Source organism: Amphibalanus amphitrite, unplaced genomic scaffold (assembly GCF_019059575.1).
Source record: "Amphibalanus amphitrite isolate SeventyFive unplaced genomic scaffold, NRLGWU_Aamphi_draft 001607F_arrow, whole genome shotgun sequence".
Classification (NCBI taxonomy): Eukaryota; Metazoa; Arthropoda; class Thecostraca; order Balanomorpha; family Balanidae; genus Amphibalanus; species Amphibalanus amphitrite.
Window position 1 is genome coordinate 101103 of NW_024883100.1, and position 27104 is coordinate 128206.

The window sequence follows — 27104 nt, forward strand, 5'->3', positions numbered from 1 at the left end:
ATGACAACATAAGCAATAAGCGATCACCTGTCTCTCCATGCGCTTTCTGTTTCCGTTTCCTTCAGTTTCCTTCCTGCTTTCCTTGGCGTTTTCAAGAAAGCAGAACACCAGAACTAAGGGCGGGACGGCGGAAACTTTGAAATTGAAATTGACAAAAGCTTTGGAGAAGAAATGAGAAAGGCTTCTTAGTTCTTGAATCGTTTATGAAAAAAGAACCTTGGGTAAAAGGAAAACAAGTCGCCCTGATGTCGAGTAGCCTCGTGTCGAGCCACGATTGAGCCGGCTCATCAGGTGAGACTGGGGCAGATGATTTGATTTATATGATTTGCAAGTCCCACAGTGTGCCACAGTGTATATTTAGGTATAGCAAGTCCAAGGGCATGTCGCATGAAGGTATTTGTCGCGAGTCACTTTGATGGTGACCGAAATATTGATTGCCTCCCTCGCCTACCTTTGTCAACTTACTTGGTAGTGGTACAGTAGAACGGAATAAGTGACATATCCCGTCAATAGATCTGTGACAAACGGTTATCGAGCAGGACGATGGCTGAAGGTGGAGGCGGAGCGATGTCAGGAATGGGAGACGGGCCGCCGCTCTCGGTCAGGACGGAGGTGCGACCACAGCCGGCCATCAAAACCGATATGGTAAGTCTCCTGGGTCACGTCTCATCCATATCGCTCCGTCCCGGTCCCGACTGTCTTGGCGTATCGCTCTTGGCCGCGCAGCTGCTGATCGTTTCCCGCGGTGTCGTATGACCGGTGTCGTATAGCCGTTATCGTCGGTGGCCGCCCTCCCCACCCCTCCCCTCCCGTCCCCCGTCAGATGCGGCCCTCGCAGTACAAGCGCGAGATGTGCATGACCACGGCGGAGCGGCACCGCGCCTACTCGGACAAACGGGAGCTAGACCGGCTCTACGCCGGCCATCGACCCTACAAGGCGTTCACCGTCATACCGCACCGGGTCGTCTTCCAGAAGTTCAGCCGCTGCGACACTCAGGAGCAGCAGGTCATCTTCCGCAACGACGACTGCGTGAGTGGGCCGGCCGGGCGGCGCTGCCGGAGTGGCGCGGGGGCGGGCGAGCACGGTGCTCTTGGGGATAAGCCGAAACACGGGAGAACAGTTTTTTTTATTAGTTATTGTGAGGACTGTTCACCCAAGATAGACATGTTAAAACTGTTTGGCAGCAGCGTACTGGTACGTTTCGATGGCAGGTATGTAAAGAAAATACAGTAGCCTGGTGGCGCAGTTGGCGTCGGCCCGCGGTGCGGGTGGCTCTGGGTTCGATTCCCGGTGTCGCCCTTCCCGCGGGCGTCGTCCCCAGCTGTGTCACCAGGGGTGGGGTGGGCTCCCACGTTAGCCGTAGCTTAGGGGGAGGGGTAAGGAAGAGGAGGAGCAGGAGCCTTCCTGTAAGTGGGCGCATCAGCCTGTTGGAAGGATGACGAAAAAACTAGTTACTGCGATCGATGATAAATTTGACGATTGTGATACTGATTACTGATGTCACTTATGCATAAAATCTGACAATTAATAGCGCTTTATGTACGCCCATACATTGACTTGCCATTGCGACGGTACGTTTCGTCACGATTTAATAGTGCCGCTGTCTATTTGTATGATTATTGTAGTTTTAATCGGTAATGGGTTCTAATATCAATGTGCCCTGGTTCATTTTAAGTTTCCGTGTATCTCCCGTCTCCCGACAGCTCCCTTACCCTTTCCTTCCCGATACCTATTTCACTCAGCTCCTGTGGTGCTGTCCATGTCCCCGTGTTCCGCTCACATCCCGCGCCTGTTCGCCGCCACGGCAGAAATATCCCGCGCCGTATAACCTCTCCGTTATTTCCGCTCACACCGGGCGCCTGTCCGCCCCGCCCCGCCCCGCCGGCAGATCCCGCACCTGCTGCGGGTCATGCCGTCCATGTCGCCCTACATCAGCGTCGCCCTGGTGTCGGCCCAGGGCGGCAAGCTGGCGCCGGGCATGTTCGTCGCCTACCGGGTCACGTTTCGGCCCGAGGAGCAGTGCGACTACTACTACGAGCTGCAGTGCACCAGCGACCAGGTCACCTTCTCCGTGCCCATCATGGGTCAGTGGTCTGTTACTATGTCAGTGGTTTGTGTCAGTGGCCCGTGTGTCAGTGACTTGTGTCAGTGGCCCGTGTGTCAGTGGTTTGTATCAGTGGCCCGTGTGCCAGTGACTTGTGTCAGTGACCCATGTGTCAGTGATTTGTGGTGGTGGCCCGTGTGTCAGCCCCCGGTCAGGGACAGACCGGTACACCGCACTCATGGCTATCAGCCCGTGGTGGAGAGCCGAAACAGTTCTCACAAAAACGGGACGAGAGAGAATTAGAGACAGCACGGCTAGCAAATACGTTTTCCATGCGAGCGTGTGACGTGTTTTGACTCGTCATTTCGTGCTGTTTTTCAGCGATCGGGCCGCGGGCGATCCTGGATTTTCCCGACCGGATCGTCTTTCAGAACCACCCCGTGCACGCCGAGACGTCCAAACTGCTCTCCGTCAAAAACGTCGGTCAAAAGGAGGCCAAGTTCTCCCTGAATGTCACCAAGTAAGCAGGGGATATCCCAATATTTTGATCATTAATTTAATCAGGTACATAATGGTTATGCCTGCGTCAATTCTATAACATTGCATGGTGCTCACTGCACTCACATGCATTTGAATGATTCACTTAGCTCCATAGTTTCAGAGCGCTCAATTTGTCTAGAATGATGAATAAAGGACGAACCATGACGTGAAAATTGTTCAATAGGTCTTGCTCTTCCTTCCGCTCCCGATTGCTGTATTGGCATGCTCCGTTTGCTGTGACGTTTGCTGTGGCGTTTGCTGTGGCGTTCGCTCGCCGGTGCCAGGCCGTTCAGCGTGGAGCCACGGTGTGGCACGCTGCCGGCCGGCGACGTGGCCCAGATCGCCATCCACTTCCTACCCACGGACATCGGACAGCACTGCGAGCACGCGCTGCTCACATACGACAACGGTGAGCGGCGGCCAGGGGCGCGTCACTCACCGGGGTCAGAAGGGGCACGCCAGCTCACCTGTCGGGGACGGGGGACGCCTCCCCCACCGGGGCTGGGGAGGGTACGCCAGCTCACCTGTCGGGGACGGGGGACGCCTCCGGCCTCACTCACCAGTCACCAGGCCCGGCTCACATCGGTCGTAGTAACGTTTTTCGGGAAGGTGCTTTTTAGTGTTTTAAGTCTAGTGTAGCTGAAGCGGAAGTAAATCTGTTCAGCGTTTGTTGATCTTTTAGAGACCGGAATGGAACACTCCAAATAATTCACATTTTGCATTATTTCTGTCCTTAGTTCACCACCCAGCGTCCGCCCAGCGACCACTCAGGGCCGTTCGGTGGTGACGCGTCTCCGTCCCGTTCCCCAGCGGGGCCGCTCGGTAGTGACGCGTCTCCGTTTCGCCAGGCGAGAAGGTGGTGATCGAGGTGCACGGCACCGGCGTGGAGGTGGACGTCGGACTCTCCAGCTACACCATCCGCATGGACACCACCTTCATCGGACTCACTTCCAGAAAGTACGACACAGAATATGCCGAGCGTCTGAAAAAGATGCATATGTTTTTGTTGCTGTCTTCAGTGCTATGCTGATCATGGGGCTCTCTGTCTCCATAGATGAATAGTTTGTTGATCGTTATTGTTTTGTTGCAGGACGTTTCGTCTGTACAACAAGAGCGCCACGCCGGCGACTTTCGTGTGGCGGCGCCGGGAGACGGCGCAACGGCCCCGGCTACACTCCAGGTGGGTGTCAGGGTACACTCCAGGTGGGTGTCAGTGGCACAGATTAGACTCCCGTAAAGGCTGAAACAGACTCTTTCCGCATGCAGGAAATCGCATGCGAGAGCCTATTCAAATACATTATAATTCTGTTCGCATCAGTTGCATGCGGGAGGTGCGTGTGATTGATGCGAGCGTGCTTCCATGTATTTGGATAGGCTCTCGCATATAATTTCATGACTGCGGAAAGGTTCCGTTTCAGGCTTAACACTTCAGTTGGGTGTGAGATGGTCAAACGATTACCGATGCGCCCCCTATGCTGCGTTCACCGTTGTGCGCAGGCCCCCAGTCCCCTGTGTCCGCGCGCTGACCCGGTTTGCCCGGCGGCCCTGCAGCAGCGCGCCGGCCGGCGAGCGGACGGCGCCGGCCGACCCGTCGCTGGTGGCCAGTCTGTCGGCCGGCGCGTCCGTCCAGCTGCCGCCCGGCCGCCAGCCGGCGCAGCCCGGCCACCAGGAGGAGGCCTTCGAGCACCCCATCTTCAGCATCGAGCCGCTGGTGGGTCACTGGCCGTGTGGTATACATAGAGACCTTGATCTCTTTGGTGGTATACACCGTGGCGAGACGGTGTATGCTACGGTATTGTGAGAAGTCATTATGGAGACTCGATTCGTGAAAAGGTGGATCTTACTCGCTGAATGTAGAAATGGACATTACCCGCCACCCGCGGGACTCCGGAGCCACTCCGTTGCGTTGCTTGAAAACAGTAATATTGTCTTTATTTCGCTTTCATAAACATAGAAGTTATTAGTTATCACATCGCAGATAATTCCATCAGTTATGCGCCACTGTTTGGCCCTGAGCGTATGCCGTGAGAAGGGCTGACCTCTGACGTCCGGGGTCCGTTTGTTTCCAGCGGGGCGAGGTGTGGCCGGACTCGGCCGTCGACATCACGGCCATTTTCCAGCCGGACTCGGAGGGCGACACCGACTGCATCGCCTACTGCCAGGTGGGTGCCGGCGTTACCCAGTGTGGTAACTGTGTGGATGAAACGAATTGTACCGCCTCCTGCACGAGCCAACGGGCCAGCGAGTGTCGTGTTTGCGTCGGAATACCTCGCGACTCATAACCCTTCTTATTCGCGATCCAGAGGTGCACGTCCGGCCTTTCCACGCAGAACCGCTCGATATTACTGGCAATTTGGTAGCACCCCCGCCCCGGCGCCCTGTGCTGCCCCCGCCCGGGTATCCGCTGCCACCCCGGCCCGTGTTACCCCCGTTACGCCGTCACCCCGGCTCGTCACGTTACGCAGGTGACGGGCCGCGCGGTGCGCCTGCCGCTGCACGTCTCGGGCCGCGGCCGTGGCGCCGACGTGCAGCTCTCGCTGGACTCACTCGACATCGGCGCCGTCTTCAAAAACTCCGTCTTCAACTACGAGGTGAGGCTTATGGAGAGGACATATACCTGAGGGCGAGCTGATATTTAGGATTGACCTCACATTTCAGGCATTATTTTACTGCACTCACCAAGCTTCCTCAGAATTAAACATCGCACTTTGTCCTTTCCCATCAGTCAGCTCCGTCAGCCTTCCCGTCCCGTCACCAGCCGGTAATAACCCCATCTCCGTCCCCGCCTTACCCCGTCGTCAGGTGGTGGCCGTGAACCGCGGCGACATCCCGGCCACGCTGCAGCCGCTGCCGGCCCGCTCGGCCTGGGCGCGCCACATCACCTTCCGTCCGCAGAGCCTGCAGCTGCACCCCAAGGACCACGGCACGCTGGTGCTGACGCTGGACGCCCAGATCCTGGGGCAGCTGGACGAGCGGTTCAGCGTGCAGGTGTCGGGCGCCGGCCGGCCGCTCTCACTGCACCTCAGGTCCGTACAGGGTGCTCCCCTCCACCTCAGGTCCCTACATACGGGGCGCCGGCCGGCCGCTCTCACTGCACCTCAGGTCCGTACAGGGTGCTCCCCTCCACCTCAGGTCCCTACATACGGGGCGCCGGCCGGCCGCTCTCACTGCACCTCAGGTCAGATACAGGGTGCTCCCCTCCACCTCAGGTCCCTACATACGGGGCGCCGGCCGGCCGCTCTCACTGCACCTCAGGTCTGTATATACGGGACGCCGTCAGGTACAGGGTGCTCCCCTCCACCTCAGGTCCCTACATACGGGGCGCCGGCCGGCCGCTCTCACTGCACCTCAGGTCCGTACAGGGTGCTCCCCTCCACCTCAGGTCCCTCCCTACATACGGGGCGCCGGCCGGCCGCTCTCACTGCACCTCGGGTCCGTACAAGGAGCCGTCAGATACAGGGTGCTCCCCTCCACCTCAGGTCCCTACATACGGGGCGCCGGCCGGCCGCTCTCACTGCACCTCAGGTCCGTAAAAGGCGCCGTCAGATACAGGGTGCTCTCCTCTAGTTGAGGTCCGTGTGGGGCGTCGTCACAGTTATTGGGTGCTACCCTTCCTTTCAGCTCGGCTAGAGTGGAAACGATGCTCTGGAAAATCAGTTACCGCACACGGTTTCTCTAATCAGCTCCGGGACGACAGCCCAGTGTATATAGAGTAGTTTCTTGGTGGTCAAATGTCTACCGAAAGCTGATCGCTCCCCGCAGCTCCCTCACCTGTGACGCTCGTGCAGGGGCCGCGTCATCCCGCCGACGCTCGAGTTCGACTGCGCGCTGCTCGACTTTGGCGCGGTGCCGTTCGGGTTCCGCAAGGTGCTGCGGTGCCGGCTGAAGAACACCTCGCTGGTGCCGGTCGAGTTCAGTCTGAGCGTGCCCGACGACGGCACTGAGCCGGCCATCCGTCAGGAGAAGCTGGCCGCCCACCTCTACCAGGTGGGACACCGGCGCGCCGAGATGGCCAGCGCGGGGTCGGGCGGTTACTGGCAGTACGGAGACGGCGGGTGGGGTGTTCGGAGGCAGGTGATCGTGATGATTTACGCGATGCTTTAGCTGCGCTGCAGTTTGCCCACTGCACTGGTTGGTGTTATATGTAATTCCCAGCGCCCGCTCTCCGGCAGGTGGTGAAGAAGGGACTGAGCAGCACGCCGCGCGAGTTCACCCTGAAGCCCAACAAAGGAGTGCTACAGCCACAGAGCAGCATCAGTATCAAGGTAAGGTCGCCGGCCGCTCAGACCCACCGACCGTCTCACAATTAGCTAGCTCGCCACCGTGAGAATGCTGTCTTCGACCAATAGTCCGTAAGGTAAGGCAGGGTGACGCTGAATCCCTTCCTCCCTCCCTTTTAATGTCAGGTGGAGCTGGTGCCCAACACGGCCCGCCGGATCGCCACCCCGTCCTCACCTGTTCTGACCTGTCCCGTCCTGTAATTCTGACCCTCCCTCTGTATCAGGTGGAGCTGGTGCCCAACACGGCCCGCCGGATCGCCACCCGGCTCCGGGTGGACATTGACGGCGTCAGGGAGGCGCTCTACTCTGTGCCGCTGTGCGCCGACTGTGTGGCCGCCGACGTGCAGCTGCGCGCGCCAGACGTGGTGCTCGGCAGACACTTCAAGGGCCGCTCGGCGGACGGCGCGGTGACGCTGGTGAACCGCTCGCCGATCGCGGCCCGCTACTTCCTGCTGCCGCAGGAGGTGAGCCGAGCGGGGGAGACGGGAGGGAGGGGTCACCTGGGATTCAGTGACATATTGTGGAACCGTACTGGGTAGGAGGCGCCGTCCCCCAGCTTTCACGCCCGTGTCTCCGTGTTCAGACAATGGAGTTTCCGGGCGTGACGTACCGGTGCGCCGAGCCGACGGGCGTCATTGAGCCGCGCTCCACGGCCACCGTGCCGTTCACCGTCAAACTGGAGGCGCTCGGCAACCTGGCAGTGCCCATCAGGTCAGTCGGACATACAGACGGGCCTGGCTGTGCCCATCAGGTCAGTCGGACATACAGACGGACCTGGCAGTGCCCATCAGGTCAGTCGGACATACAGACGGACAGAATGCTTGTCAGACTGACCCGGTGATCTGAACTCTTTCTTGGTGCAGCTCTCTTTCCTTGGTGAGCAAGCTCATGGTGTTTCTCCCATATTTGCCTCTCCCTACGCCTTCTTCCTGGCTACTGACGGTGCTCGTCTCCTGTTTGACTCTTCCCTCTATCATCTGACTGTTGGTGTTTGTCCGGTATCTGACTCAGGCCCTCCCCGCGGTCCCACAGAATGGTGGTGTGTGGCCAGTATCTGACCTGTCTCTCCCCGCGGTGCCGCAGGCTGGTAGTGTTTGGCCGCCCGGAGCCGCTGCAGGTGCTGGCCCGCGTGGTCAGCCAGGGCCCCGTCATCGACCTGCAGCCGCCCAGCCTCGACTGGGGACTGGTGCCGGTGCTGACGCCGCACCACAAGGCGGTCACCATCAGTAACCAGGCGCCCGTGCCGGCCGACGTCACCGCCGTCATGGTGAGCGCGTCAGCTGGGGGACCGGGGCGCAGTGGACGGCCGGGGTGACTCTCAGCTGCCAGCGGCCGTGGTCAGGTTGTTGGGATTAATTCAGGAATTCAGTTCAGATGTTCGTCAGCGTCATCCCTCCAGAATCGGAGACTGCAGGTATCAGGGGATAGCAACGTCTAGTACAGGCAGCTCAGTCAGCGCTTAACTGCTCAGTGTGCCACTGCCCTCCTCTGTTCTCGGCCGATCCCCCGGTCCCCGCTGACTGACCGGCGCCGCCCCGTCCGCAGCGGTCGGGCAGCTACTGGTCGATCGAGCCGGCCCAGGCCACGGTCGGGCCCGAGCAGACGCTCTCGCTGCGCCTGACGGCAGTGCTCGACGACCCGCTGCGCTTCTACGACGTGCTCGTCATCAGCGTCCAGGTGGGAGGGCGGAGGGAGTGGGCCGCCCGGCGACCGATAAGTTTTTCAATGGGACCATCGTGGATCGATCAGTCATTCAATGGGACGACCGGGGGAGAGGTGGTCTGCAACCGACACCGCACCTCTCGTCTGACTCTCTGTCTCGTCTCTCTTCTACTCCCAATCATCCCACCATAATTTAACCGCGGCCTCCGCCGCTTTCCCGTCGTGCACCGGGCTGCTGCCACCCGTCCTAACCGTCCCAGCTCTCCATCGGCAGGACAGCGGCACGTGGGAGATCCCCGTGGCGGCCCAGGGGCGCGGCTCCAGTATCCTCTTCGAGCCTCCGCTCAAAGCCGTCGTCGACCTGGGACCCGTCTTCTGGTGAGTGCAGACCGCAGAGAAAATAGCGGCAGGAGGTGGCGGGTGGTCACTAGCACCTCGGAAAATTAAACTGCTGTCATTCATTGTTTTCGTGTGACGGTGTCTCGATATTATTTCTAATTAACGATATATTTGACATTGCTTTTAAGCTTAACGTTATAATTGAACCCAGATAGACCGAGCTCAAAACATAGGGACACCAGAGTTAACTTTTCCCTACACTCTGGTTGGCTGACCCCCGGCCGCCACTGTCCGACAGCAAGTCTCCGATGACGAAGGTGTTCAGCGCGACCAACAAGGGCCGGCGCTACCACCAACTGGTGTGGAGTAACGACGGCGTGGTGGAGCAGTCGGCCACATCACTGGCCACCCTGGCCGCGCGCGCATCCACCGTCAAGTCAGTGCTGCGGGGACGGGAGAGCAGGGTGCCTCAAAGGGAGCCAGACGGGGAAGGGGGCAGCTGCTGGCCAGCGATTGATATGTTGGAGGATGATGGGAAAAGTGTGTTTGCTGAGTCGGTTGCGGGACAGGGGATGGATGCCTGTAGTGAGTCGGATGGGATGTGTCGCTATATCTCCACCAGACTGGATAAGCAGTATAGCTGCATGCAACCACAGGCTGCTTGAAATGGTCAAGCACTATTCGTTAGAATTGTGATTGTTTTCTATGTATTGTAACCGCCGCTGAGTCTCTATGTGTCCACCAGTCTGGGTAAGCAGTACCAGCTGTCTGCTGCATGTAACCGCCGCCGCTGTGTCGCTTTATGTGTCCGCCAGGCTGGGTAAGCGGATGCCGGGTCAGGTGCCCGTGTTCCGCGTCTCCCCCCGGCGCGTGGACATGTACCCGGGAGAGACGCAGACCTTCACACTGGAGGCCTACTGCGAGAGGTGAGACGAGACCACCGAACCTGCCTACCGGGGCAGCTAGTCGGCACCCAGAGGCAGTTTAGGCACCGTGTGCGACGGTAAACTGTAAGTCTAGACGTGTAAGCTGTCGACTTGGTTACCGATTCATCCCTGCATCCCGACTGGTGCGTCTCGCCACACTCCCTGACCCACTCACCGGGCTGTGTGTCCCGCTGCGCAGTGTGGGCTGGCGCCGCGAGGAGGTGAGCTGCACGGCCATGATCGGCTCCTCCTCCGGCAAGACGGTGCTGAAGCGGCTCGTGGTGGCCGCTGAGTTCATCCGGCCCGTCATCGAGTTCTCGCGCCGAGAGATCAAGTTCGAGCGGAAACGGATCCCGGGCGTGGAGTTCTCCGAACAGATGGCAGGTGAGGCGCCGCCGCCCTGAGACGATGCGGGTGGTGGGCTGAATGGTTATCAGGGCCACTGGGCTTTGGGTTGAGTTTTAAAGTTACTGGCATTGGTGGTCCGTTCCTTTGTTGTTTGCCTGATTCCTGAGCCCGCCGTCCGTGTTTTCAGAGAGTCTGACGCTGACCAACAACTCGCCGCTGGCGCTGACCACACACATCCGCACCCAGTACCCGTTCCTGCTGCGAAACCTGCACGGCGGTCTGTCGGCAGAGATCGACTACGAACTCGGGTGAGCAGACTGCTGACTGCTGCGAGAACATCCGTCAGTCAACGAATACATACAGAGACGAGGAGCGATCTCTCCCCCTCTCTCTCTCTCTCTCCCTCCCTCTCTCCGTGTCCAGCTCAATTTCGCTATTGTACTTACCTATGTTGTGTGGTTGATACCTCCCTCCGTTTTCCGGTGTGTGCAGCGTGCACCTGTCCGTCACGCTGGAGGTGCTGTTTGATCCCGACTACGAGACCGGCCTGACGAGCCGCTACGTGCGAGACAAGCTGGTCATCACCTACGAGGAGCACCCACACTGCGTGAGTGACCCGTGCGCGGCGTATCAGGGGAGGGGAGGGGAGGGGCATCCGCTTACTGCGTGAGTGGCCCCGCGCGCGGCCAGTCAGGGGAGGGGAGCGGGAGAGGCACCAATCAGAGCCGGGAGGGCAGGGGAGGGAGGGGCACTTATCGGGACCGGGGAGGACAGGCGACCAATCAGGGGCCGGGGAAGGACGGTGGGAGGGGCATCAGTTTAAGGCTGGGGGAGGGGGGAGGGATGAGCCGCCAATCGGGAGCCGCGTCAGGCACCCGATGATACCCAGGCGTCGATCTGAGGGCTGTTCACGGGCCCTGTGTGCGGTCGGACCGCACACAGCCCCGAAGCTCCGCCCACTTCGTCCCTACGTCACCCTTCCGTCACCGCACACAGCGATCGCTGTGGCCGGTCGGGACTGGCCACAGCGGACCGTCCACCGCACGCAGCCGTGACGTCAGAACCGCCTACCCATCCCCTACCCCCACGCCAGCTGGACGCACCGCACACACCGCACGCAGCAGTGTGCGGTGCCCGTGAACACCCCTCTGAATAATCACGGGCTACTTAGGATAATGTGAGAAAATGGTGACAAAAATGCTGCTGGGAAAGGGGTTTATGGACAGTCATCGGCTAAGAAGTCACCGTCAAGGAAATTTCGACGTAGCATCGCGATTCGTGTAGTGACGCACAGTCTGCTGCTAGTCGGCGGCCCTCCGGACGGGTGGCGTCACGTCACACCTAAATGCCCGCCGGCCGTCCACAGGACGAGGTGGTCCTTATCGGAACGGTCAGCTTCCCCAATCTGGTGGTCAGCGACAAGACGGTCGACTTCGGCTGCATCCTCAACGACATGGAGAGCTTCCGCAAGATCAAGATCACCAACTGCTCCAAGGTGCCGGTGCAGTACCACTGGTACTTTGTCAACAACGAGACAGAGGTGAGACTGGGGAACGGGAGCGGGTGATCGCCGCGCTGGCTGAGGCAGCTGCTCAGTCACGTAGCTACACCAATAAGGCTGCCTGTTAGGTAAATTCTGGCGTAATTATTCGCAAAAGTTTTGATGGATGGAAATTGGAAGCCGTATGGTAATATATTGAGTTGCGAATATCTCCTTGTCAAGTTATCGTCCAAAACGATCTCGGGACCTCGGGGAGGCTCTCGACTGAATAAAAAAATATCCCGGTCAATATCAATCCCGCACGTCTCTGACCCTCCGTCCTCTGCCGTCCTACCTCGGTCCGTCCGTCCGTCCGTCCTACCCCACCCGTCCTACCTCGGTCCTCCGTCGGTCCGTCAGCTGGACTGGCTGCCGGAGAAGGCCACGGTCGACTCGGCGGCCTCTGAGGCGGAGCGTGCCGAGCCGGCCGCCACGCCGCCGGCCACCGACTGCGTGCTGCACGAGACCCGCGTCGACCGGCTGATCACACAGAACGTGGACTCCATCCCGGTGGAGTGCGCCGTCGGTCAGTGTCCGGCCGGGGGAGGAGAGGGGAAGGTGTTGATCAGTAATGGGTAGTCTGCAGTTGTAAGGCAGTGCCTCATGTCCCGTGTTTCATACCGGGGTGCTGTATAGCATGCAGCATCCCACTATACAGACTACAGAGGACGTATAGTTACACTACACAGTGCATACCGTTGCCATATCCTATAACCCGACCAGTCATCTCTCGCCTTTGACCTCTGTCTGACCTGTGACCTGCGTCTGACCTGTGACCTCTGTTTGTGCCCCAGCCACCAAGGAGGAGCGTCTGCAGTCGCTGCGTCAGCGGCGCCAGTCGCGCTACGTCACGCCGCCGCCGCCCATCGACCGCACCACGGCCGCAGAGAAACTCGAGGCCCAGTGGAAAAAGGAGGCCGCAGTTAATGAGGTGCGTGCCGGACTGAGGCCCCGGTGCATGTGGCTGGGATGCAGTGGAGAGGAGTAACGGCCGCAGCGGCATTGTAACTTTCCTCGTGTTAGTAACCCTGGTGACTGTAATATCGTGTTGGAAGTAGGTATATGTGAAGAACGTCTTTATGACAGAATCCAGCAATTTTAAGTCTGTTTGAGTTAGTAGCATGTCTCGACTCGACTCATCCCTCTCACTCCCCCCCCCATCCTCCCGCTCAGATCCTGGACATCTACCCGCTGCGGGGCAAGCTGCAGCCGGGCGACAACACGTCGGTGGTGTTCAAGTTTTACGGGCACGGCTCGGTGCGGTTCTCGGCGCGCGCCGTGTGCGCGGTGTTGGGCGGCCCGCAGTACCCGGTCACCGTCACCGGCCAGGCGTCCAGCATCCACTACCGGCTGGAGCAGCACCTGGTCGACTGCGGCGGACACGTGAGTGCCGCCGACGGGCCGGGGCCGCCGTCGGAGGGGGGCTCTGAGGGAGGGTGGGCCGGCTGGAGCGGTCTCAGCACGTGCGGCTCCGACCCCGGCACCAGCACGGCCGGCTCCGTGCGCACGCTGCTCTGGGGCGGCGCCGCGCGGCCGGCCGCCGGCTGTCCGTGCTCGCTGTGTCTGTGGGCGCGCCGGGAGGCGGCGCTGCGGTGTCCGGTACGCGTGCACACCGGCCAGCTGCCGCCCGTCGGCGTCCCTCCGTCCCCCCGGCCCGTCGGCGGCGGCCGCGGGTACGGCGGCGGCCGCGCCGACCCGTGGCGCGCGAGCACGGCCGCCCGGCTGGCCCTCATCTACCGGGCGGCGGTGGGCCGGTGCGGAGGAGACTCCACGGACGAGTCGGACGGCGACTCGGACGGCGGTGGCTGGTGACCGAGCGGCGCGGGGCGGGGAGGACCGGCGTGTCACTGCGGGCAGCTGCTCGGAGCGGTGCAGCGGTATCGTGTGGTGCCGACGTTGACAACACTACCGCCGCCTCCAGCTGAATCCCGATCGAACGACGAACTCTCGAAATCAGGCGCTATCGGACTCCCGAAATATCGAAGGAATAAACTACATCGACAAAAAGAGGCATTATCGTCAATGGCATTCATAGGTGGAGAATTGTGACCAGCTGGGGGTGCTCGGGCGCAGCAAATCCGCCGCCGCCTAGCGGTGACCTTGACCCGCGCCGCCCGGCCGCGGCTCCAAAGCCAAGCCGGCGTGGCCGGCGTGGAATTGGGAGAGCTCGAGCACCCCCAGTCCAGCACAATTCTCCACCCGTGATGGCATTTGAATTTAATTTTGCTGAATAATTACGAAAATGCACCGACGTTGTTCTTTAAAAAAAAGCACAACACATTGAACACTTTACAAAGTAGTTTTGAGAAAATATTTCGATTTGCGCGCAAAATAGAACTTTCAGCATCCAATACCTAACTGCTTTGGCATGTTACGATTGTTGAGTATCGTTGGATATATTCTCTAATAAGTTAATTATCGGATTCCAATATTTTTAATGGTCCATATGCTTCGACGTTGTGGGATATTTTTTTTTTTTAATCGACGCAATTGTTTGCTTGCCTCTGAAAAGTGGCATAAGAAGTAACTCAAATCATGTTTTCCCACGTTTATTCGAAGTGACATACCGTAACTAACCGTTACATACAGTCGAGAAGGCGGAGGATTTCAACACATCGAGGAAAGGGCCTTCACACATATCAGAAGATTGAGGAAATAAGAATAAACTGTCGTATCTAGCCGTGGTATCCACTGCTTGCCTTTCCATATCCGCCGCTGGATCCACCGCCGTATCCACGGGATCCACCGTGTCCGCTGGATCCACCACTATATCCACGGGATCCACCACCATACCCGCCGCTTGATCCGCCGCTGTACCTGCTGCTGGATCCACCCTTGTATCCGCCGCTGGATCCACCGCTGTATCCGCCATATCCGCCGCTGGATCCACCGTGTCCACGGGATCCGCCGCTGTACCCTCCACTGGACCCACCGTGTCCGCGGGATCCGCTGCTGTATCCACCGCTTGATCCACCGTGTCCACGGGATCCTCCGCTGTACCCTCCGCTGGATCCACCGTGGCCGCGGGATCCGCCGCTGTATCCACTGGATCCACCGCCGTGTCCGCGACTGTAGCCGGCAGAGGCGGCGGCCACCGAAACGGCAAGCAAAAGAATCTGAAACATACAAGTGAATGCGTAAATAGCTCAAACGGCTGTCGGGCTGGAGTTGGAGATGCCTTTTCCCTGATATTATCTTAGTTTTAAATAAAATCGTATCTATTCTTATTGCTTGTATTACTCGTATGTATGTACGTACTTTGAAACTTAGCTCAGAGCGGTCCCGTAGCTCAGTTGGTACGTTGAGTCGGACCGGTAGCTCAGTTGGTAGAGCGTTGGACTCCGCGTGGTGAGAGCACGCGTTCCCGGTTATAATAGTCCGGGCTCGAAGTGCGACGGGCGCTTGACACTTATGGGCCTCCTGACAGGTATGGTTGCGGTTCGTAGCAGGCCGTAGCCAGGCGAAATCAGTCATGAGGGGACCGGCCGTGCGCGGCTATGTGCGCACGTTAAACTTTGGACTCTAAATTCTGCCATAGAACCGGAATTGCGCGATCGGAGGGTAGAGGGCAGGGTCACTGCAACAAGCTTCGATTAGCGGTGGCTCTGTCCTTGTGAATACTTCCTATTAAAAGGTTCCGACTAAATTTATTAAAAAAAAACTTGTAAAAATTGACGTCAATTCTTACTGGCAGGTTTCTATCTTTTTTAAACGAATTTTGACAAGAACTCAACAGGCGGCTTCTGAAGGCAAATTTCCAAAGGCTCAAGGTAATGTCAATTCGTAGTTAAACACCCTTTGCTGGCGCGGTCTTTTCTCGCTGTTTGACACAAGAGATGTTTGATTTGAACTGGAGTAGCGTTTTAAGCACCATTACCTTTTCGAGCGGCGTCACTCACCACGAGTTTGTTCATGATGCGTCTGGGTCTGGGCTGGGTGGCAGCTGTCGGTGGGTCGGTCGGCTGGCTGTGTGGCCGCTGCCGCCCGCCGGCCGGTTATATACAGACTCGGCGCCCGCCGGCCTTGGTGCGCCCCGCGCCACACCGGCCGGTGACCGCCAACGATGGTGCGGCTGGTGCAGTTTCTGTTAGTGACGTGACTGGACGCACATGACACAGCAGACTGCCGCTGATCATATGTGCACCGGCCGCACTGAGGGGTGACTGCCGGAGCGGGGTTAATGTGGGATACAAGTCTTACAGTGGTGCCAAGTGTTCTCTGGATTTAACGGCGGACTATAAAACAGCTATACCTACCCGAATGTATGTCAAATGTGAATGCATTACCCCAGCAACCATCCTGAGCCAGGGTCCATTGCGCTCATTCTGGATTCGGTCGTTGCAGCCATGTGCCTGACCGGCATCCATTTCGCATCGGTGTTTTAGACAGGGACAGAGAAGACTTGTGAAACGAGAAGGAACAGCAGGTGATATTGCTTGCCTACAGGCTGTAGCGAGATTACAAGCCGAGGCCGCCGCAACAGTGCCAATGGCGTCATACGGCGAAATGTGGACGAATGATCGTGCACTGCGAGCGCACAAACACAATCGCATGTATTCCCGTTAAATGCATGAGCCGGATTTTGAAATATATCTATGAACTGGTAAACACTCGGAGTTTAGCACTTTCCCTCGGCAGAGGAACAGCATTGCAGTGAAAATGGGCCTGGAACGGCATACTTTAGACGAAGACAGTATTAAACGCAGTGGCTGACGCAGGGCGATGGTGTGAAGGACCGAGATATCGGTATAAAAAAGAGAATATTGCTCAAAAGTATCTCGTTCATACACGGACACTGCTTCATTGCCAACAGCACGAACCCAACGGTATGGGGACTGCAACAGTACACACAACAGTAACAGCCGCGGTACAGAGACTGCAACGGTACACATAACAGTAGCACTACGGTATAGAGACTGCAACAGTAGGTACCTATACACAACCGGTAGCATCACGGTATGTGGACTGGAGCGGTACACACAACAGAAACACCGCGGTATGGAGACTGCAACAGCACACACAACAGTAACACCACCATATGGGGAATGCAACAGTGCGCACAACAGCAACACCGCAATATGGAGACTGCTCAACACACAACAGTAGCATCACGGTACCGAGACTGCAATGGCACACACAACAGTAGCACCATGGTATGGAGACTGCAACAATACACACAACAGTAGCACCATGGCATGGAGACTGCAACAGTGCACCTCAGTATGCGTACCTTCTGCCTAAATGTGAACGAACGCTTGGAGGTGTTATACTGTGTGCAATAGCTCCTGGATGCCGAAATGCTTTCATCGAAATTAAAACGCTGTACAGAATTATAGGGACCGGTTCAAAATCAACCGGATACTACAAACTTTGCTGGTCTCGTGCAGTCCGACACCAATACATAGTAACCTACCGGCTAAGCTGTTCAATGATGTATCGGCTATCGACTATCGTCCATAGCCATCCCCCGAAAACTTTGGATCGTGCTAAATCTACCATTTTAGCAAGCTTTTTGGGTTGGCTTTCTGTCATGTCACTCTCGTCTGCCTCTAACAGTTCCTGATCTGACATCATTGTCCCGAGAACCTACTGGCTAATTTTTGGACAGACCGGAATATGCAGTGTAACGCCGCCAAGGCCCCATAATTCGGACAGTGTCGGAAGAGGGGGGAGGGAGGGGCTGGCCGTGCGTCCGGCGGCCTCTGGTGCTCGGAAAGGCCCACTGGTCGGGCCGCTCCCCACGGCGGGGGAGGGCGGCTGTATCTGGGGACGCGCCGCCGACCCGTGACGTGATGCTGCGAGTTGGAGCGTCACTCGGTAACGACTGGCCTCGGGAGAGGGAGACGCGTGACCACCGCGGCAGCCGCTTCCTGGACTGGAGCGGGCGTAATGCGTGGGGATTTCTGGTGAACTATGGAACCGAAGGCAGAAACGTCGCCTTCATGGATGGGGTGATCATGGGTTCGCCCTTTGGTGGTGACTTGCAGATACGACGGCTCGGGTTTGTCTGCTTCTGTGACGCTGGCACGCGTGCCCCTGGTTCCACTGTGGCCAGTGGCCTGCGTCCGACATATGGTCACGACTTCAGCCGCGCCGTCCGCCTCCAGATACTGTAATTGGGTGTTAACTAGGTGCCGACCGTTTGCAGTACACCTCTGCAGCCCCAGTAGCCGGGGCCTCTAGCTTACACATTTAGATAGCTAATGTGATTTGTGTTACAGCAGCAGCTACACTGGACACCGTCCTTGCCCCCCTAACCGCCCGCCTCACCCGGCAGCTGTACTGGACCCTGCCCAGTGTCCGCCTGTTTTCTGACCGCCCACTGTACACCGTCAGCTGTACTGCCAGTTTCTGGAGACGGGCACCACGCTGTTCAACACGGGCCGGGTGGAGTTCCCGTGGCGCCTGCGCTACCAGCCCGAGCAGGGCCGGCTCCAGGTGTCGCCCACCGAGGGCACGCTGCCGGCCGGCGCCGCCCAGCGCATCGCCATCCACTTCCTGCCCATGATCCCCGAGTACTTCGAGCGGCAGATCGAACTGGAGGTGAGCAACGCCGAGAGAGGGAGGGGAGCGGAGGGATAGAGGTCTCAAGTCGGGTGTTGCGTGTGGTGCTTCCTTAACAAGTTGGCCGACATGCGCATAAGCAAAGAACTACTTTCCACTCACAGGTGAATGCCCGCTGTATACCCACTACATACCCGCCGTTGAATACCCACGGTCTATCGGCCCCTAAACATACCACTCTTGTTGTGGTCAGGTGGCGCACTTTCCGCCGGAGGTGATCACGGTGCTGGGCCACGGCGCGTACCCGGCCGTGATGCTGGACCTGCCGCTGCAGTACGAGGACATCTGCGAGCTGACCTTCCTCGAGGCCGTGCAGAACATCGCCGCCGTCATGGAGCAGGAGCGCACCGAGCCCGTCAGTGGCCGCGGGAGGGCAGACAGACGGGGGGGGGGGGTTGTACGGGGAAGGGTTGAGTAGGGGAAGGGATGTGGAATCAGTTAACTATCGGAACATGAAGGCGAGTTGAACGCCGTTAATGGTTTGATACACTTGATTTGTTAAAAATATCGCTTTGAATCGCATCTTTCTCCCGTCTTTCCCCTTCTCTCTTTCTCTCTCTCTCTCTCTCTCTCTCTCTCTCTCTCTCTCTCTCTCTCTCTCTCTCTCTCTCTCTCTCTCTCTCTCTCTCTCTCTCTCTCTCTCTCTCTCTCTCTCTCTCTCTCTCTATCCTCCTCTGTATCCTCTCCCTCCCTCTCCTCCCTCCCATAGAGTGAACAGTCGTCCAGCTCGTCGGAGCGGATGCTGTGCGTCAAGAACGCGGCCGGCTCGGCGGCACCGGAGCACGCCGACGCTCCGACCACGGTTCTGTTCGACCAGCAGCAGTCGCAGCAGCCGGGCCAGGGCCCGCCGCCGGCCGGCGGACAGCAGCCGGCGGCCGACAGGTCGGTCACACTGTCTAGACGCGGCATGTTGGCTTCGAGCTTCATTGGGCTACTTATGTACATTACTGCGTTCATGAAGCGCTTTATCTTCCTGTTTTCACTCACGTGGAAAGATGTTATAGCTATTAGCCACTAAGTAGTCTGTTCATAGATATATTTTCCTTTTCCTCTCGTTCAGGCCGGCGGTGGCGGCCGACCCGTCTGATCAGCCGGCGCCGCCCCAGCCGGGCTCTGTCGCTGCCCTGGATCCGGCCGCCGGTGCAGCCGGGGAGACGGCGCCGCCCGACGCGGCGGCCGCGCCGCCCGAGCTGCCCGCAGCAGACCTGGTGAGCGGGCCTCGGACAGAGAGTAATGGGCGCCGGTCCGTGGCGGACGGCGCCGAGCGCGGGCTGGGTGTGACTTGAATCTGCTGTTGCACGCATATTTCATACATTTAACGATTGGGAAGTTCCGTAATTTGTTGTAGATTTTTCCCTCGCTATATGTTTGTACATCACTCCGCTTAACAGTACTCGACGCTCCTCTGTGTTTTATGTCGGTCAGTCGACGGCGGGCAGTCCGTCCATTTGTTCCTCCCTGACGCTCCTCTGTCCTGTGTTTCTCAGTCGACGGCGGGCAGTCCGCGCTCGGCGATCGCCGGTGAGCCGCTGTCCCCGTTCCCGGCCCCCGCCGACCCGGCGCCGGCCACCGACCCGGCCGAGGAGGCCGCTCTGCCCGAACTGGACCCCGAGGAGCAGGAGGAGGAGGAGCAGGGAGCCGGCGGCGAGGAGCAGGAGGCCGATCAGGAGACCGAGTCGCCCGTCAGCTCCTCCTGGAGCGTCATCACACACGAGGTACGCAGGATGGTGGTGGGACCGGGGGGCTGGGGGCGCGACCAGAGACACTGGTTATAGGAATTGGACGAGCCTTTGAAGAACTTCTGTCTCTTTTCTATCACGATACGGTAAAATGGGCGGATGACCGGCTGTTCTCCCCCGATTTCGGTTGCCGACCGAGCCACTTCTAACAGACCCTGACCTGACCCCTGCCACCCTGCCACTCCGCCATCAGGACCCGGCGATGGTGGACGCGGCGCTCATCGACCTGGAGGTGGAGCGGCTGATGACGGTCAACTTCATCCGGAACCACCCGACCACGGCCTCCTTTCTGCGCGGCGGCACCTCGCGCCGCAACGCCGTCTGTATGGACCTGCTCAAGTACCACCTCGGTCAGTCACTGGCGGACGGGTGGCCCTGACTGTCCGGTGCCCTGGGGTGCCGGGCGGGGGGGGGGGCGGGGGGTAGATGGGGGAGGGGGCGGCCCCTTGCGCCGCCACGCCGTCTGCGTCTGATGGTATGGTAGCGGCTGGACAATATTTATGTAAGCATGTAGTTGTTGAGCATCATGATGGTTTCCTTTTATCGTTACAAGTCCCGCCGCCCGCCATGTCCGACCGTCTGTGTGTGTGTTTGTCGGCCAGATTTCGGTCTGGTGCTGTTGGGCAGCGACCTGCACCGGGCCATCACCGTGACCAACATCTCCCAGCTGCCCGTCTCGCTGAGCCTCATCACCGCCGTGCCGGCCGCACTGGCGTGAGTCGACCGCCGAGGGCTTCTCATCACCGGGGAATTATGTAACGCCGTTTACAGTTTTTTTGCTTGAATGCATTATGCTCAGATTCAGCTGGTTTTACACGCATCAGAGTTGTGTCGTGCAATCGCTATCCTGTTCGCGCATGTCTTATGCGGATGCGTATTTAGATCCATTGTGACATCATGCGTGTCTTTGTCATAATACAGTGGCCTGTGGTCTTGTACTGATTATTGTTACATATCCCGATGTCTTATGAACCTCGAATATCCTCTGATTGCCTTCCTGGAGCCTGTATGCACCAGTGGGTTGCCCGTGCCGATCCGTATGGGACATCCAACCCTCCTGTGACCCACCGCCACCCCCGGCAGCGACGACGAGCTGCGCGTCAGTCTGGAGGACGAGGTGGGCGCGCTGCAGCCGGGCGACTCCACCTTCATCCACCTGCGGCTGCGGCCCAGCTCGCTGGAGGGACCCGTCGAGACCATGCAGCGGATGATCTACCTCGAGGTCAGGCGGGCGCTTCAGCTGGATCTGATTGAAAACGCGTCCGTTTGATGTCAGAGAGCGAAAGTAAATTCGCTAAACGGACCGTCACAACGTGCTTTTTAGCCTGGCTTTGTTCGTATGCTCAGCTTGGTCTGAATTTATTTGACCTAGGCTGTGAATGAATAACAAAATTATTGCAGACACCGTCATGCAGCAACCTGACCACTATTGCTCTCGCTGCGCTGCCGTCAGGTGAAGTTCGGCCTGTTCATCCCGATCCTGCTGAAGGCCACGGTGACGGCGCCGATCGCCGAGCTGGACGAGGGCGAGCTCGGCTTCGGCACCGTCTACGTCGGACAGTGCAAGGTCTGCCAGCTCAAGGTCCACAACAAGTGAGTCATGACGCTGCCGGGGAAATTCGACAAACGATCGGACCGAGACGGCTGGGAATGTATCTGATGACTGGCAGAGTTCGCTGTGTATGATTGAGCTTGGTCTCTCAGTCGCGTGTGTTCGCTCTAACCCCGCGCGTCCGTGGTATCCACAGCGGCATCCTGCCGGCGGCGTGGAGCCTGGTGGCGCGGCCGCCCGACCGGCCTGCGGCGCTTCCGTTCAGCTCTGGCGAGCGGCCGCGCCGCCGGCCGGCCGCCGTCGCCCAGCCGCCCGTGTTCGCGTTCGAGCCGAGCGGCGGCCTGCTGCAGCCCGACCAGTGGGCCGTCATCAACGTCATCTTCGCGCCCGCCAAGAGCGTGAGTGACGACTACCAACGGCGTGACGGATGGCGGTGGGGTGGAGGGGTGGGGTGGGGAGTGGCGAGAGAATCATTTACCTATCTGCTGCAGGGTGCTCGTGCTATATTTTTGTGACAGTCATTCCGACTGACATCTGCGCATAAAAGTAGTCAAATACAGGCGTTCATGATGATGCCGTTTTCTGTCCCCTAATCTGAAGTCTGAACAATGTGTTAATGTTTTCCTCCGTCTGGTCGTCCCAGCAGCTGTCTCAGTTCCCCCTCTGTTTTACGTGACTCGGTGTGTAGGTGTTACAGGCCGTATGAAAACTCAGTCCGTTTGCAAACGGCCTGGCCCGATTCAGGCCGTTTGCAAACGGCCTGGACAGCCCAGTCAGTATGCAAACGGACTGAAAAGTCAGGCCGTTTGAATACGGGCTGAAATTCCAGGCTGTATGCAAACCGCCTGAAATTTCAGGCCGTTTGCAAACCGTCTAGGCCGTATGACAACTTTCCAGACACCAGGCCGTTTGCAAACGGTCTAGGCATTTTGAAAACAATCTGGTCTGCATAAAGTTACAGCTGGACAATGTTGAGTTTGTTGAAGCACGACCGTTTCATGACATTACATGGCACCATGAAATCCTGAGGTGCATTCGGCATCCGGAAAAATATCGTCACTCGGATATTCTCCGTCGGAAAATTATTGTTGAGCGCCTATCTTCAGCATGTCTCGTTATCGCGATACCGTTCGTGATCCCCGATGATTCTCGCTAGTTCCGGAAAATTCTTCCTGATTTTCCCGATGACGAATGCAGGCCTGGTTAGGAAGAGATTAGCAGAACTGAGACCCGGCCCGTAGAGCACCCGGTCGACCCGGGCTTCCCCCGGACTTCAAAGTTTCGCATTCGGCACCGCAATGGTCAAGTATTGCCGGCGTACGCCACCGGCCAGCCGCCGGCGGTCGACCGGGCGCGGTGAGGACTCTAATGTGAACCAGCGGCGCGGGAACTTCTTCGATCCAGACCATGGGGGGGGGGGGGGGCTGAACCATAATAGAGATCAACCTAGGGTACCCCCAAATCTAGTTTTCTCACCGGTTTTAGGCCACTTATTTTTCATGCCTTGGCTTTTCAACAAAAAAAAAACGAAAATATTTGCAAAAAAGTCAGGTATCCCGTCTCAACTTAGTGAAGAAACTACCGTTTTGGCAACCTGGAATAAAGGTTAAAATCTGCCAAATGAGTTGCCGAGCCAGTGAAAGAAGTGGATTTTCACTTACATGCTTTCTTCCTTTGTGACCCACAACCCCTAATTTGGGGAGAAGAGGACAGGCAACCCCAACGGTTCCTGACCTCATGAAAAGTTGTGGGGCACCGCCCCCACGGCCCCAGAGCTGTGGGAGCAAGCTTCCCCCACTGCCCCCTCCCCCGGTTCCTGCGCCTATGTATGAATCTATGAAATTATGTTGGTAGATTTCCGATTTCGATTCCTCCAGCTGGGGGGGGGGGGGGGGCTCAAATACATTACAAGCGCACCCCCTCCCAGCCGAAAAGTTGGAGGGGCTCAGCCCCCGCTAGCCCCCCCCCCCCTCCCGGTTCCCGCGCCACTGATGTGAACTCCGATGTCAATTGCGCGCTCCGGCGTTTTATGCCGCAAAATAATCGGTGAGTCTTGTAGTGATACGTTTCACCAGATCTCACCAGTAGTGGCTTCACCAGGCTCCATCAACTGGATGGCCGTACACAGGCAGACCGTGAACTTGTATAATTAGTAATATTGTCGAAAAACGGCCGGGCCGAGCATCAGCACAGTAAGAAAATGTTCGACGTATGTAGACGAGTCATTCGGCATGGAATGCGCAAGCATTCACATGGATGCAACCTGATCATCGACCAACCTGGATCCATTAAGTTCAATCTTCAGAGGCTGTTGTACTTCGCCAGACCGTTTGAAAACTGACTAGGCCGTTTTCAAACTGTCTAGGCCGTTTCAAACTGCCTAGGCCGTTTTCATACGGCCTGATATTTCAGGCGGTTTGCAAACGGCCGGCTTTTTCAGGCCGTTTTCAAACGGCCTGACTGGGCCAGGCCGTTTGCAAACGGACTGGGTTTTCATACGGTCTGTAACATAGGTACTGCTGTAGGACTGAGCGCCGCTGACCGTTCCCGCAGAAGGTGTACGTCATGGAGGCGGCGCTGTCCGTCCAGGGCTCCTCGCAGACCTGGCTCAAACGCATGACCGGAGAGGGACTCGACAGCTCGGTCAGTACTGTGATTACTAATGTACATGACGACCATAATGGGTCAATAACAACCGAGGGTAACTACTGAGATTAAACCGTTAATTGTGATCACCTAATTTTATTTTTGTTAGTCGGCTGAATATTGTAACAACTCTTGGTGTTTGTGATAATTTAGTGCTTCCTGTACCATGATATTAACTCTCAGTACGTTCGGCGGCGCTCTCTGTGTGCCGGCAGCTGGACTTTTCCACCACGGAGCTGGCGTTCGAGCCCATAGTTCCGTACAACGAGGGAGGCCGCATGGAGGTGACCATCTTCAACAAACACCCCATCCCGCTCGAGATATTCTCCATCGAGTTCGACAGGTAAGCGCGTAATTCCATTCCATGTATACCTTGACAGGTATGGCAGTACCTTAACCTCCTGACCACGTCCCGTCCCTCCACTGCTTTTGCGGACGGTACGCACTAGACCACCTTCCCACACCCACACTCCCCCGCTGTCCTTACAGACCGTACCTGACCCCCGCCCCCCGCCGCCCCCACAGGCAGTACCTGGAGGAGGAGCACGTGCTGCGCACGCTCACCACATACGACGAGTTCGATCAGCTGATCGTGCCGCCGCGCCGTCCCGGCGAGCCGCTGTGGCCTGAGGTGCGCGCCTTCTACACGGAGCTGGTGCACCGGGCGGCGCAGCCGGGCCGGCCGGCCGACGAGTCCGCCGCCGCCTCCTCGCACGGTACGTGACGACGGAGGGAGTCAGGGGAGGGGTGACTGCTGTTTAGGGACTTTGTACTGTGTGATGGGCATACATCATTTGAATGTTTCGTGCACTGATAGCGTGTGGTATTTAGGGTATAAGCTCGCTAGGATTTGTTTTCTAGATTGTTCCGCCGTCTCGCTGTCCTACCCCTCTCCTCCCCTGCAGTGAGTCTGGACGTGGCGCTGCCGGGCGCGGGCCGGTCCCGCTCCCAGCTGGCACTCCGAACCCCGGACCTGCACTCGGCCGGCGGCGGCGGCGGGGGCGGCGGCGGCGGTCCGGCGCCGCCCGTGCCGGCCGCGCCGTCGCTGCTGCCGCTGCCGGCACCGCAGCCGGCCCTGCAGCCCGGTCAGGCACCGGGCCTGCCCGCCATCGCCGTGTCTCCGTCTCCGTCGCGGCAGCTGGCGGGGCCGGGGCCGGAGCCGCCGGTGGGCTGCGGCAGCGGCTCGGACGCGGCGCTGCACAGCTGGCCCGGCTGGGCGGGCGTGCTCGACCAGCCGGCCATGTGGACGCTGCCGGCCCAGGAGCAGTTCATCAGAGGTATGTTCACATGACCGACGGATGGGGGCAGTCACCCGCCGCGCTGTGAGGTCACATTCTGAACCTACGGCAAATGAAACATCCAACTATGAGAGCCTCTTTGGCCGGATCTCGAATTGCTGATAATGCAGCACAGTCTACTCGATACTAATTGATCGTCGCCGATTTTGAGTACCCTGTACTGTGAAGTCATCTGATATTATCCTGGTCCATCGCCAGACTACCACGAGCTGTGTGTGTCGGGCGCCGGCGCGGCCGTGGCCGACCCGATAGCACAGGCGATCGTCAGCTACATCAACAGCGACCAGCCGGCCGACCACTACCTGAACCTCTCCCGCAGGGCGCCGGCCTTCGTCATCATCAGCGCGCCCTACACCGGCGAGTATTCCAGTAGCGCACTGTCTAATGCCGCGTATTCGTGCTGATCTAGTGAATAACCCGCTACTGCTCGTAAGCACTGACTCGGCGAGGTCACGGCAGCCCCTGCCCTGACCGCCCCCCGCCCGGCCGTGCCCCTCAGAGCCGTATCTGCTGGCCGTACTGGTGGCGGAGCGGTACGGCCTCTCGGTGGTCACCGTCGACCAGCTGGTCTGGGAGTGTCTGCTGACACCCTCCTCGGCGGCTGCCCACCGCGCGCGCGACTTCCTCTTCGACTCTGGCAAACAGGGCGGGCGGGGTGCGCCGCCGGCCGCCAAACAGCCCGCCAACAGTGAGTTATAGACACACACAACGACCAGGGGAGGGGAGGGGGTGCCAAACAGCCCGCCAACAGTGAGTCTGATACACTCCGACCAGGGGAAGGGGCGTGGTGGAGCCGCTTAGCGAAATATAGCTGCGATATTTACCTTAATGAGACGAGATATTGTCTAAGCGTAAGAACTAGGCTTCTTTCTCGCGAAGCTCTTAGCCTGCTCGAAGCGCGCTTAATCGGATTACCTTGGAATATCAATATTCAGTGTTCTTCCGCTTCTGCATGGCTTTCATCCCAACGTTCATTCATTTCATCCCATGCGCGCTGTTCCACACTCTAGCTCCTCCATAAGTCCCTCCGGGTCGCCTCACCCGTCCCGTCCGTCCCCGGGCGCAGGTAAGCGCGGCCAGACGACGGCAGCCGGCCAGACGCGCGCCGGCCGAAAGCGCTCCGAGTCGGACTCCTCGGTGCCGGCGCCCGGCCTGCGGGACGTGCTCAAACCGCGCCCGCTGCCGCCCGCCATGCTCGGCGAGCTCATCGCGCTCCGGTGGGTTCGCACAAAGGGAAGGATGGGGGAGGGGGGAGGAAGGCTTGGGTGGGTCACGTCTCATCGCAATTTTATTTCTTGACGAGCTGCTTATGACTCGTCTTTCTCCGTCTGCTGTCGATCGTCCTGCATATTGCCTGAGTCGGACGTCACCCTGACGTACCGTCGTGCCTGACGTCACCCCCTGCTCTGACGTCATCAGGCTGACGGAGCCGGACGTGAGTAGCGGCGTGGTGTTCTGGGACGTGCACAACTGCCAGTTCAGCGCCAACGTCACCCACACCGTCATGGCGCTGCTGCTCGGCCTCGGCAAGCGCAAACACGCCTACTTCATCACCATGAACCGGTCGGCCGCACAGCAGATCGAGCTGCTCCGAAAACAAAGGCCACCGAAGGTGAGACAGTCTC

The 27104-nt window shown here is 58.6% G+C and overlaps 1 protein-coding gene and 1 long non-coding RNA gene across 2 annotated transcripts; one reads left to right on the forward strand and one right to left on the reverse strand.

The window, feature by feature from the left end:
• Positions 1 to 13: 13 nt before the first annotated feature.
• LOC122374112 (hydrocephalus-inducing protein homolog) lies at positions 14 to 27091 on the forward strand (the record flags this gene model as incomplete). Its single annotated transcript, XM_043352671.1, has 47 exons — positions 14 to 291; positions 540 to 645; positions 824 to 1030; positions 1890 to 2085; positions 2427 to 2565; positions 2870 to 2994; positions 3434 to 3542; positions 3676 to 3765; positions 4137 to 4296; positions 4655 to 4747; positions 5051 to 5176; positions 5388 to 5611; positions 6374 to 6572; positions 6758 to 6850; positions 7090 to 7329; positions 7449 to 7576; positions 7949 to 8132; positions 8411 to 8542; positions 8802 to 8905; positions 9165 to 9302; positions 9682 to 9792; positions 9992 to 10176; positions 10328 to 10448; positions 10633 to 10747; positions 11507 to 11680; positions 12041 to 12206; positions 12475 to 12611; positions 12854 to 13063; positions 18017 to 18223; positions 18438 to 18599; positions 18954 to 19126; positions 19305 to 19452; positions 19732 to 19959; positions 20177 to 20333; positions 20586 to 20697; positions 21067 to 21205; positions 21437 to 21576; positions 21732 to 21933; positions 24089 to 24178; positions 24397 to 24524; positions 24707 to 24897; positions 25087 to 25163; positions 25251 to 25458; positions 25678 to 25836; positions 25979 to 26167; positions 26546 to 26696; positions 26899 to 27091. Coding segments are annotated over exons 2-47 (7062 nt in total), but the record flags the coding sequence as incomplete, so codon positions are not given.
• On the reverse strand, positions 14214 to 16686 carry LOC122374126. The gene is made up of 2 exons (XR_006255160.1): positions 15580 to 16686; positions 14214 to 14796 (listed from the first exon to the last, which is right to left on the reverse strand). It is a non-coding gene; the product is annotated as an uncharacterized LOC122374126 (long non-coding RNA).
• Positions 27092 to 27104: the final 13 nt, after the last annotated feature.